The sequence below is a fragment of the Dermacentor albipictus genome, chromosome 1 (genome assembly GCF_038994185.2).
Source record: "Dermacentor albipictus isolate Rhodes 1998 colony chromosome 1, USDA_Dalb.pri_finalv2, whole genome shotgun sequence".
In the NCBI taxonomy this organism is placed as follows: domain Eukaryota; kingdom Metazoa; phylum Arthropoda; class Arachnida; order Ixodida; family Ixodidae; genus Dermacentor; species Dermacentor albipictus.
The window spans coordinates 509,947,537-509,960,598 of record NC_091821.1 but is presented as its reverse complement, the minus strand read 5'-3'; the positions used below and the strand labels follow the sequence as shown (position 1 = coordinate 509,960,598).

The window sequence follows — 13,062 nt, the reverse complement described above, 5'->3', positions numbered from 1 at the left end:
CTGTAGGTTTGGAGAGCTAGGGTGAGATGCACACTGCTAGAGCTACTCGGACGTGAGAAAGGTCGTGTTCTCCTCCCGCGCGAGCAGCGCAAGGGCGTAAAGCATGCATTTTTTTGCATCTAGCGCAACTGCGTCTCGCGTGGATCGCACCCATGCTCCAATGCACTCATTATCCCAGGTAGCACAAAACAGGTAGATAACATTGTTATAGCGTGTATCCAAGACAATAATAACTGCTAAAAGAAGACCCGAATAAGACGCGCTCATTCTCAAAAGGTTGCGTATGGTTTTTCTTAGACATGCTTTCAAAACGTTTTCCAAAAGCTCGTCTAGAAAGAGGATTGCGAACGACTGAAATAACTCCTTTACCTGGTCCAACAATGTGTCATTTCTAAGCGCCTTTAAGACGTCATCAAAAGATGGTCTAGAAGAGATCTTGAAAGCTTCAGCATTATCTGAAACTCCTCTGCGTGGACTCCGGTGCGTCGAGCGCCGAAACTTTGGCGTCTAGAACAACAGGGGTCCTGGCGCCTCGCCTAGCGAACACGACCTAGATATCACAAGGCCTGTCCACTCCAATTCATTATGTCATGCTACCTGTCCCGACTGCCATAGAATCTAACAGGGATGTTCCCGCGTTAGCCGTGGTGATTTTGACGTCACTTCTTTCGTCACGCCAGCCTTGGCAATGTAAATTTCAAGCCAGGAAGCATGACCTAAACAGATCGCAATAAACAGGCCTTGTGACACTAAGGTGGTGTTGGCCTAGCACCCGCATGCTTGTAGGGGACGATGTGTGACACGAAATTTCCGGTGTACACAAAAATGAAACACATTGAATACATTTGGTATGAGGCAACCATCCCGACTACAAATGCCCTTCCTTGTGGATCTGAAGAATGCCCTTCCCTGAATCAAGGGCATCCTACGAAAAAAAAGGGCTCACCTTAACACGTGGCCAGGCCAGCGCTTATGTGCCAATAGTGCATGAAATCTAAATGTTACGACAAAATAAAACTTTATTGAAAAATCAGATGTAGTGCTGCATTTAAGTAAAATGTGTAAGAAATCTTTAAATAATACTGTACATCCAGCAGGTGTCTCGTCGTTCCACACGAGGAAATCGCTGGAAAAAAGTTATGAATTCGCCTGCAGAACCGCCTGCTTCAGTAATTCATTTTTTCTTCGAACTGTTCGAGAATGGAACCGGCTCAGTGCATACATTGTCGAGAAACCCACCATACAGTCATTCTTAAGTGCTTTATAATTCTTCCATCATCCTTCGATTTTCAGCAACGCTTATCATCTCGCGACATATACTATGGTTCTCCCGCAAAATGCTTCAATAAGTGATGAACTACAGCAGTTTGTCATATCGAGCGACACGCATGCGCGGCTTCAATGGTCCGTGTTCTCATTTAATTTTTCCTTGTCAAGCACTCAGTCAATATATCAGTGTACAATTTTATATCTGTAGCACGCGTTTGTATGCAATAGACGTGCAAACTATCGGTCTTTTGCTGCTTTTCAGTGCGTAGTGCGAGCCTTGTGCAATGTCTTCTTGTCTTCTTCTTTTTGATCATTTCTTCATATGTACTGTCCACTCAGGCCCACGGCCTTCTCTGAAGGCTGGCAGTATTTATCAAATAAATCAAATAAATTGAACTCGCAGAATAATAAACATCGTAACATCATGTACACATGCGAAAATTACCATCAAGAACGCGGAATTTCCTGGAGTTTCTTCAGCAGCATAGTAAAGATCATATGCTGTCAGAAAAAGAACCTACAGATATACAGAAACTATCACAGTAAGTGCATGAATTACACAGGCAGCAGAATCTAAGAACTAGAATTGTCTGGTGTCTCGAAGCTGTTATCAAGAATCTGGATGTTCGACAAGGACGCATATGTAATTCTACATGCAATCTTGGAAAGTACAATGATAAAAACCAAACAATGGGAACACTCTAAATTGAGCACATTGTCTATACGGCACATCGAATATGCAATAACGTAGGAATTAAAGGAACAGTGCGAGCATGTTTATGAAAAACCAACTGCCGTTGCAATTGAAGAAATTACCTAGAACGTTTCGGAAAGTCCGTATATATGGCACTGTCATTGCCCACTTTTTTCCTGATTATAAAATATTTAAAACCAAAATTCTCCAAAACAAAGTTTTATCCTTCAACTGAGATATTGGAGCACTCAATAAACACTGGCTTTCTCTCTCATTGGTCGCAAATTTGATTTCACTCCACAAATCAGGTAACAAGCGCTTCCCTTTGACCTTTCACTTACCAGTGTACCGCGTAAAAAATTAGTACACATCCTCTTTTCTAGACGTACATGAGAAAACAGCGCAGAAACGGTTCAGAAATCCCGCACTATTTTGAAGCTCTTCTCAAACCTTGCTAACCTTCACAAATCAATATGCTTCTTTTCAATATCACATCATGGCTTCCAGATACAAATTCATGTGAAAGAGAAAGTACATGCCTTACTCTCAAATTAAACGACGTCCTTGACCACTCTTTTTTAATTGGCCACGTACTTTACGGAAAGATCTCGTGAGGCATGCCCTTAACTGCTGCTGCACAAAATACTGCACCATACCATTGGTTATAAACTTTTACTTTGGTTCTAATTCTTTCTTGCATGTTTTCAGTTTGTTGCAGCTAGTGACACGTGTTCCCAATTTTAGTGCAGTAGGACTTCCTTTTTGGCTAGTTCTTAACTCGTCATATTGAAGTAATTAGGTGCAATTTTTGGACATTCCGGCAGGCACTCACACACCCATTCAACCAAGAACACCACCAGCGCCCTGTATTAGTTAAGTGGGGTTTAATGGCGCAAAAGCAGCTAAGGCTATGCTGCGCCACAGCACCCTGTGTGGGCTAGGGCGTGGGTACATGGGTGAATGTGAGAATGCAACAGTTGTGCCTAATTAGTTCAGCATGACGTGCTCTGAAGACAGCGCCGGCCACTTTACAGTACCTGAGGGTAAAATATACGGCTAATTATATTAGTAATAATTAGTAATAATTATATTATTATTATTATTATTATTATTATTATTATTATTATTATTATTATTATTATTATTATTATTATTATTATTATTATTATTATTATTATTAATATTATTATTATTATTATGACGGCGGCGACGATGATGAGCTTTTTCAAGCTTCCTGTGCGAGCCTCCTTCTCTGCGACGGGGCACGAAATAACCTGCGCCGATGACAGGAAGACTCTTCGACACTCACCCCTTTAACGACTGGTAAAATATATGGTGCATCGATCTCAATATTAGCAAATGTAAACATATGTGCACATCAAAAACGCCAGACACAGTGCCCACTTATAATCTCCGTAATCAATTCCTAGCGTTTGCGATATTTTACAAATACCTCATAATCAAAATTGAACTTTCCTTGGCTATTCATATAGCCTACATACTGATAATGTGAATGGGATATCTTCGTCGTAACTTCGCTCGACCATCTTCCCTGTAACTTGTAATGTAGACAACATGGCTTCGCTCAAAACATGATTGTGCTGCTTTAGTATAAAGTTTCTATCATAAGAGTTTGAGGAATCCGTTAAAGATAGATTAAAATTACTGTGCTGGCTTCATTCCTCCTAATTACCATAGAAGATATAGCATGACTCATGATGATTTAGCATGCAGCCGAAAAGCACTTCGTTCATTTGTTTTATACTGATTATCTCACAATCCGCAACACCAAAATGGACTTATTTTGACACCGCATTTCATTAGGACTCCATTAGGTCACCTTCACAAAGTCATTCGTATCTCGGAGTTCCGAATAGTGGAACCACCTTTTTGTGCAGATAGCTGCTATAAGGGGCAATAATCGCTTCAAGAACGCACTGTATATTCATAAAGCGTATTTTTCGATGATTTGCTGATATTCTTTGTCTTTCTTACCTTTTTGTTCCTCTTTAATCTCTCCATTCTCTAATGCCCCTGCCCACTGACGGTTTAGCAAATAAAAAGAAAGATATGGCAGTTCTAATTAGGTCCCCTCAGATTCGCCATGGCCGTCGACATACAAGTGCGCAGTTCTCAAGAAAGAAAGCGGAAAAATAACAACAACGGTTGCGAAAATTTTACCACCTTACAAGCAGTTGTCCCAAGTACCTGACATTTTTAATCCACGACATTGCGAGGCATACATGGATAATGCGCTCACTTACCCATTCAGCGTTTGTTAAAGACGTCACCTGCTTTAACTAAGCAGTCTTGTAAACATGCCAATTGACTGCTTTTACTAAGTCTTGACGAAATGGAATAATTAATTTCAAAATAGATATACATAGGCCATTACACGCCAATTGAGCACCTCAATCGTGTACGCTGCGGAAATGTAATGAGAAGCATCGCACTGCCAACTCACCACACTGTGTGTTGTTCGTTCCTCACGCTTGTTAAGCAGCTTGGGAAACAGAGGGCTGTGATGACTGGTGTTTGGACGCCAACGGTCGACAAAATCCAGGTCGTACGCCATCAAGTTGATGAAGTCCAGGTGCCTGTGATTTGCACAAGGTCCCTTTTACGAGAGTGCAAATGATGCATATGTGTGTACGTATTTGAACATGTTAAACCAGGAGAAATTGTGAGGAACACATAGTATTCTACCGTTAGTTGGACGCGCATGTCCGTGCTTGTCATAAGTTTCGATTGACGGTCTCATGCATGCGTTTTCTGACACATATTAGAAATACTACAACACTTTTGCTGCTTGAGGCTAGCTAGCTAAATAATCAAGCTTTGACCTGCCAAAGGGGAATCCTTAGTTGAATGCTGCTGGATTACGTGGCACTTCAAAGCACAGCAAGCGGGTTGCATTTCCGCGTGTAGACGGTGCCTTCTACCTGCCACACGAAGAAGGAAACCTCTAAATATGTCCCACGTTTCACATTGGTTTCTTCCGTAGTTCACTTTAGCATTTTAGCATTATACTTTGCCTTCATTCACAGTCACATCAATTATGGTATTGTTTCCTGGGGAAACATATATAGCAGTCATATCTCGTCTTTTCAGCTCTTACACAACCAAGCAATACGCATTATAACTAGCAGTGGGTTTTTCACGCGTGCTACCCTACTAATTCATGAAAATAACATCCTTGTTGTAACTACGACCGGCTTTATTACTTCGCGACCTGTTCACCGGCGCCGCCTCCGTAGCCCCCGATTTTTTACTGCTTGTTTAGTTCATTCTTAGTTCGCCCGACCACCGCTGCTCTCCGTGGCGCCAGAACTTACCCCCACGCCAAGTGCGGGCTGGCGTAGCGGTAGCAGTGGCGGCTTCTTCGTTGTGTTTTTGTGCGCGTCTGAACACCGTGTTTCCGGCTGTTCTGATTGCTGTCAGCATACGTGCCAAGAACGCAATTATTGCTGAGAGCCTTTACATTTCGTAGGCCGTAAAAATCATCACCCGCGATGGTGCATTGCTGCGTTCCGCTGTGCTAATCGAGCGGGCGCCCAGCGAAGGGTATCACATGTGAGGGCTGTCTCATATTAATTTGAGGGCACCAGCCTCTCAATCTACCACTACTGTCATCATAGCAGGCATGGACAGGGGAGGGCTATGGTACCCTACCTTGGTTTTCGTAGGGTTCGTCAGCCGCCTGGAAGGTGCTGCATCAAGTGTGGCTCCTGTGCTTGTTAGGGGGCCAACGCCGCTTAAGAAGTTTGCAGACCTAGGGCTGCCGTCACTTACAGAAAAATACGCTGTTGGTGTGTTTGAAGGACACCACAGAGCCTCACAGAAGCGCCCTGCTAAATCTGATTGTCCACAAGTTTATGAGGCCATTTTAGTCCAATTTTGCCTCTGATCTCACAGAAGAGCACGCCAAACGAAAATTAATTAATGCCAAACCGAAATCACGAACGGCCCTAAAAGTGTAAGAATCTGGCTGACCTGAAATAAAGTTCTGGCCACGACCGGCTATTGTGTCTGGCAAACAAGCTTTTCTAGTCTGGTTTTATTCATTTTTCATGTAGAGTGCGTCTCGAAATGATTAACAATCGGGTGAATGCTCCTGAAAACGGGTAAGTGTGCATAGCGCGCTTTTTGTCGTAAATTGCCAGAAAGTAGCGCGGCTTTGCCCTGGGATGCTGCTGGCTACAGAGCAGAAGCAATCGTGTTCAGGTTGTGCAGCTGTGCGCGCAAAAAAAAAAACGCCGTTTGAGTAGCACCAGAGCCGCGCCGGCCACTACAACCGCTCTTTGAGCTTCTTTTAGCTGCAAAACTGCTGCGCTGAGAAAGAAAAATATTACAGCTATCAGCCTTTAGTCGGATACAGCTTTTTGTGGCTATGCAGGGGAATTGCTACGAGCGCGATCGAGACGCTTGCTTCTGCGCTATTCTCGCGCGCTCATGAGCCAGAGACATAGGCGTGTTAGCTGACAGCTCGCGCTCTTAACTACCACTGTATACAGAAAGCTGTCCGCGATTATTGCATCTGATGAATATTAACACGTCTTTGCGGTGCGTGCTTAAACGATGCGTTTTAACTCGGCCTACCGGCAACATGGTAACGCAAGCGTAGTGAAGCTAACACAAGCGTACTGCGGGCGCTGCCGAAATGAGGGTAACTTGTGGCGCCACCTGTTGCGGCGCGCCGTCCCTCCTGAACAGTCACGTGATATTTACGCGGACACTCGCCGCCATAGGAGCCGGCGTAGTGAGCAGGTCGCGAGTAATAAAGCCGGTCGTGGTTGTAAGAAACTTGTCGAACTATCATCTAATAATTATGTTTTATAAATTACTTACTAAACAGCTCTCATACCAATCCATCGATTCCAGCCAACTCATCAATAACAATATTACCAGGTTTGCGCGTAACTCCAATTTTCTACTATGTATGGTTCATGCTACCTATGGAAAAATGACATCATCATTCACTGCTATAAAACTGTGGAATGGTTTACCCGTCAGCATTAAATCTTAATCCTTTCATACGTTTAGTCATGCCGTTAAACTGTTTTATATGTGTAACTATGTTTACGTCATTTATTACACTACATTTGTCAATAGTGTGCATTGACAGTTTTTTTTGTTTCTCACTATAGGCTTGTATACATTCAATTTGTTTTTATTGATCTTATTTTTCTATGTTGCATTTTCGCGATTGTGTGTATTTCTTTCAGTTAACTTGCTCTTCATTAATACATCTCTACATTGTTAATATTGTTACGAAGAGTTGCGAAGAAATGGTTTTATTTACAGGCGATGGATGATGATCGTAGCGTGATAGTAGCGCAGCTCGGCCTCTTCAACTCTTCGTCCTCTTCGTCTTCCCTTCTTTCTTTTCTCTTGTCCGTGCCTTTCGTATCTGTTACATTTCCCCGCAAGCAGACGAAGCCCGTGGGGTGAGTCAGGATGCACAAGCAGGGTAGAAAGGCTTCAGGCGAGCAATGTGAGTCAGCCGAGTTCTGCTTGATCGCCGACCGTTGCACAGTAGGCGAGCTATGGCGTAAGTGAGTTTGCTGAGGCGGTCCACAACTACAAATGGGCCTGAATAGTGTGACAATAACTTTTAGCACAATCCACGCTTGCGTTGCGGTGTCGAAAGAAGGACCAAGTCACTTTTTCCAACGATACTTGTACGTGACGGTTGTCGTATCGCTCTTTCGAACGACTTTGCGAGGCCAGCGTACAAAGACGAGCTATTCGACGCGCTTCTCCGGCGAGACATAAAGTCTTCGATACAGAATCGTCACTGTGCAGAACGAACGGTAAGAAAGTGTCCAGAGGGCTTCGCGGTAACCTGGCATAGAGGAGATAAAATGGGCTATAGTTCGTGGTTTCGTGTTTCGCCGTGTTGTATGCGTAAGTGATGAAGGGCAGCACGTCGTCCCAGTTCTTGTGATTGGAGGAGACGTACATGGCAAGCATGTTGGTCAGCGTTCTGTTCGTCCTTTCAACGAGGCCATTGGTCTGTGGATGATACGGCGTGGAATGACGGAACAGGGAAGTGCACAAACGAAGCAGCTCTTCAATGGCATCAGCAGTGAACTGGCGACCACGGTCGCTGATGATGACACGTGGTGGGCCATGACGAAGGACCACGGAACGCAACAGGAAGACCGCCACACAAGCGGTGGTGGAAGACGGTATGGCTGCAGTTTCTGCATTTCTGCATTTCTGCAGTTTCTGCAAATGGGCCTGAATATTGTGACAAGAACTTTTGGCACAATCCACGCTTGCGTTGCGGTGTACAAAGAAGGACCAAGTCACCTTTTTACAACGATACTTGTACGTGACAATCGTCGTATCGCTCTTTCGAACGACTTTGCGAGGCCAGAGTACGAAGACGAGCTATTCGACGGGCTTCTTCAGCGAGACACAAAGTCTCCAATACAGAATCATCACTGTGCAGAACGAAGGGTAAGAAAGTGTCCAGAGAGCTTCGCGGTAACCTTGCATAGAGGAGATAAAATGGGCTATAGTTCGTGGTTTCGTGTTTCGCCGTGTTGTATGCGCAAGTGATGAAGGGCAGCACGTCGTCCCAGTTCTTATGATTGTAGGAGACGTACATGGCAAGCATGTTGGCCAGCGTTCTGTTCGTTCTTTCAACGAGGCCATTGGTCTGTGGATGATACGGCGTGGAATGACGGAACTGGGAAGTGCACAAACGAAGTAACTCTTCAATGGCATCAGCCGTGAACTGGCGACCACGGTCGCTGATGATGACACGTGGTGGGCCATGACGAAGGACCACGGAACGCGGTGGAGCCGCGGCGGTGGAAGACGGTATGGCGGCAGTTTCTGCATACCGCGTCAGATGGTCTACGCAGATAATTATCCAACAGTTCTTGTTGTTAGATAACGGAAATGGACCCAAAAGGTCAATGCCTACTTGCTCGAACGGCGTACTGGGCGGTGTCAATGGCCCAAGGGGACCCGGGGCTGCGGTGGTCGGTCGCTTGTGACGTTGGCACGTTTCACAACTAGCGACATAGCGCTTGGTTGTTTCGTACATCTTGGGCCAGTAAAAGCGCTCCTGCGTGCGGTGTCGCGTTCGTAGGAAACCGAAATGGCCGGATGTCACATCGTCATGCATGGCGCGTAGAACGTCGGAGCGAAGGCTCTCGGGGACAACAAGCAGAAAACGCGCTCCATGCCCGGAGTAATTAGTTTTTTACAGCAATTTATCACGGACAGTAAATCGACCGCTGCCTTTAGAAGTACGGGCGGCGACGAAAAGCGGATCAAGGGTAACGTCACTCCGTTGTTCTCGCTGAAAGTCTGCCGCGTCAGGGAGCGTAGAAGTAACAGCAGCGAGACAGTCGTCAAAATTCTCAGCATCGCAGTCGGTAGCCGCAAGAGGAATCCGAGAGAGGCAGTCTGCGTCAGCGTGACGACGGCCACTCTTGTACGACACCACAAAGTCGTATTCCTGGAGGCGCAGCGCCCAACGTGCGAGGCAACCAGAGGGATCACGCAAACCGACCAGCCAGCATAAAGAATCGGTCGGTGATAATCTTGAATGGTCTACCGTAAAGATAACACCGAAACTTCTGTATGGCGAAAACAGCTGCTAGGCATTCCTGTTCCGTAACCGTATAATTCCGTTCTGATTTGCTCAGGCAACGGCTGGCATATGCGACTACATGTTCTGCGCCACTGTGACGTTGTACAAGCACCGCTCCTATCCCGATTCCACTAGCATCAGTGTGAACTTCAGTTGGGCAAGACGGATCGAAGTGACGCAAGAGCGGTGCTGACGTTAGTATAAACTTCAGTTGAGAAAATGATGCGTCACACTCTGGTGTCCAATTGAAGGATGCATTTTGTCGCAAAATACTTGTCAAAGGGTAAACGATGTCGGCAAACCTGGGAACAAAACGACGAAAATATGAACATAGGCCAATGAATGAGCGAAGTTCTCATGCTGATTGTGGTGGCTTGAAGGAGCTCACAGCTTCAATCTTACGAGGATCGGGTCTGACACCATCCTTGTCAACTAAGTGTCCCAGGACCAGTGTTTGACGTTCGCCAAAGCGACATTTCTTTGAGTTTATAACCAGTCCAGCTTTCTCGATGCAATCGAGAACAAGGCTGAGGCGTTCATTATGTTCTTCAAACGCGCGGCCAAACATTACAACATCATCGAGGTAACACATGCATATCTCCCACTTCAGGCCACGTAGTACTGTGTCCATGAATCTTTCGAAGGTGGCAGGAGCATTGTAAAGGCCAAAAGGCATAACATTAAATTCGAATAGGCCATCTGGAGTCACGAAAGCGGTCTTTTCCTTGTCGGCAGGGTCCATAGGTATTTGCCAATACCCCGATCGCAAATCAAGTGTTGAGAAGTAAGAAGCAGCGTGTAAGCAATCAATGACGTCATCTATTCGCGGTAGAGGATAGACATCCTTCTTCGTCACTGCGTTTAGATGTCTGTAATCCACGCAGAATCTCCAGGAGCCATCTTTTTTTTTCGGACAAGGATTACTGGGGCTGCCCATGGACTAGACGACTCTTGAACGACACCTTTGTCCATCATCTCCTTGACTTGTTGTACAATAACTTTTCGCTCGCAGGATGACACTCGGTAGGGCTTCCGGCGGATGGGGTGTGCTGAGCCGGTATCTATTCTGTGACGAGCGCGGGACGACGGTAAATGAAGGGGTGCATCTCCATGCGTGAAGTCGAATGCAGCCTCATGCCTGGCAAGGACGTGTACCAGTGCTTGCCGTTCCGACGTACCGAAAGCCTTGCTGATCATGCCAAGCATTAGCTTTTCAAAATGGCTATTATCGCAAGGAGAGCAAGCTGTAGAGACCTCCGTAGTTAGGGCCGCCATTGAGTTACATGCGGCTTCATCGAAGAGAGCGATTTTCATACCGCGAGAAGGACAACCGGCGTGGCGGAACAGTTCAGCGCCCACAATGTGGCGACTCCTTTCGTCATGCACACGACAGAGCAGGGCACAAGTATATCTTTTTTAGCACAGTTTATGCGGAGTGGCCTAACTACAAGATCAACACAATCAGCGTCAACAGTAGTTGCAGAAACACGAACGGGCGTCAGGCACCACGATGGTGCAATCACTTCATCAAGAACACTGAGTGTGTCTGCGTCCCTGCGTTCGCCACGCGAACTTTGTTCGGAATCTGTTGATATAATGAACTTGTTCAATGATATTTCGCCACAACCACAGTCCCCGGAAGCACCGCACTGTTCAAGAAAATCAATACTAAGAATAACATCGTGCGAACAACGAGCAAGAACAAGGAATTCCGACACAAAAACTTTCCCAGCCAACAAAACACTCACAGCACAAACACCAAGGGGATGAAGCCACTCGCCGCCCACTCCACGAAAAGTAATACCGTCGTTCCAAGAAAACATAACTTTGTGGCCTAGGTGGTTCTTGACAGCGAGGCTCATCACAGACACAGTCGCCCCTGTTTCCACTAACGCCATGGTCGGTATTCCGTCAATCGAGACATTCCCTTTGTTTTTTAGCATCACAACAGGCAGAGGAATTTCTGGCAAAGACCGTCCGGCGACCTCACCTCCATTGGCCGCGGATGCTAGTTTCCCGGCGGCGGTGACGAAGAACGGCGCCGAGGGGACGGAGAGCGACGGGGACGATTATTTGGTGGCATCAAACTCCGCTCAGAAGTTGGCGAATCACTGCGTCTGGTCTCGTGTGGGAAGTGGTCCATTGGAAGGGAATCGGTCGTCCGCAAGTCATAAGAAGTACGGGTTCTGGGTGACGAGAACATTGGTGGTGTCCTTCGTGATTGACGGCCTTGGCGACAATACCGTGCTATATGGCATGTGGAACCGCAGTTGTAGCACACGGGAGGGTCGCGGTTCACAGCATCTTCCTCGAAACGGATGCTAGGCTGCTGCGGGCGGCGAGAAAGTTCGTTGTCATGTGGATAACGTGTCTCTGCGCCTCGCTGAAATCCGTCATATTGTTCATAAGTCACGTCGTGGTAGTAGGCTCGGTGCCCTTCTTGTCGCGGCCTGACAGAAGTCACAGGACCTCGGGGGTAAAAACGCGGCTCTTCTCGTTGTGGTCGAGCGTCATAAGTAGCGCCTCTGTCCTAGAGACGTGGCTGCTGTCGGGGCGCGAGTTCATAATCCTCGGTGCCCCTCGCCGCAGGATACGGGGCGATGGACGCCACGTTTGACTCGAAATCCGGTGGTAGGCGGAAGCTGTGAGTGCCTGAATGTGTCGCTTGTGCGTGCAGGCTGAGCTCTTCCCGAACTATTTGTCTGATCGTTGATGCAAGATCGAGGGGCTGGTTGCTGTCCACGCTTGCAGCTGTTGTCACATTGGCTAGCCTGCCAAACTTCGGCGTAATGCGCCTCGTTTTCAGCCGCTCGAAAGTACGACATTGCCGAATGATGTCAGTGACGGAAGCCAGGTTGTCCTTTGCGATGAGGAAATTATAGACGTCTTCGGCAATTCCTTTCAGGATGTGCCCGACTTTATCTTCCTCAGACATTCCAGAGTCCACCATCTTACACAGTTTTGTTACCGCCGCAATATAGGCCGTGCAGGTTTCGCCTGGCACTTGCGCACGTTGCAGTAGCGTCTGTTCCGCCCTTTTCTTTTTCGTCGCGGAGTCGCCGAATCTCTCTTTGATTTCGGAAACAAATCTTCCCCATGTTGTGAACGTTTCCTCGTTATTGTCGAACCACAGCAACGCAGTATCCGTTAGAAAGAACACTACGTTCGAAAGCTGAGAAGCGCTGTTCCACTTGTTGGTTGCACTCACCCGATGATAATGGATGAGCCATTCCTCGACGTCTTCGTCCGATCTTCCGGCGAAGGGACGCGCATCTCTCAGCTGCAGAACAGAACTTGTCGGCGCAACTGTTGGAATGGGCCATTGTTCGTCTGCGTCGTGGGACATATTCAGCTCCGGTAGATACGGTGGGAGTCCAGCAATGCGACGGCTCCGTCTGAGAAGTTCTGGTTCAGCCTCCGTCTTCGGGTGTCGATTACCCCGCACCTTCCACCACAACTGTGACGAGGAGTTGCGAAGAAATGGTTT

The 13,062-nt window shown here is 46.7% G+C and overlaps 1 protein-coding gene and 1 long non-coding RNA gene across 4 annotated transcripts in view; one reads left to right on the top strand and one right to left on the bottom strand.

The window, feature by feature from the left end:
• The window catches only part of LOC135913374 (chitinase-3-like protein 2), a 303,766-nt gene that overhangs the window by 115,503 nt on the left and 175,201 nt on the right, over nt 1-13,062 (bottom strand). For all 3 annotated transcript variants that reach the window (XM_065445972.2, XM_070532609.1, XM_070532610.1), the window contains exon 8: nt 4,428-4,560. In XM_065445972.2, coding sequence (XP_065302044.1) covers nt 4,428-4,560 — 133 coding nt within the window. The remainder of the gene's footprint in view (nt 1-4,427; nt 4,561-13,062) is intronic.
• Nucleotides 1-13,062, top strand: part of LOC135913375 (uncharacterized) — a 42,523-nt gene that overhangs the window by 11,604 nt on the left and 17,857 nt on the right. The window lies entirely within an intron of this gene.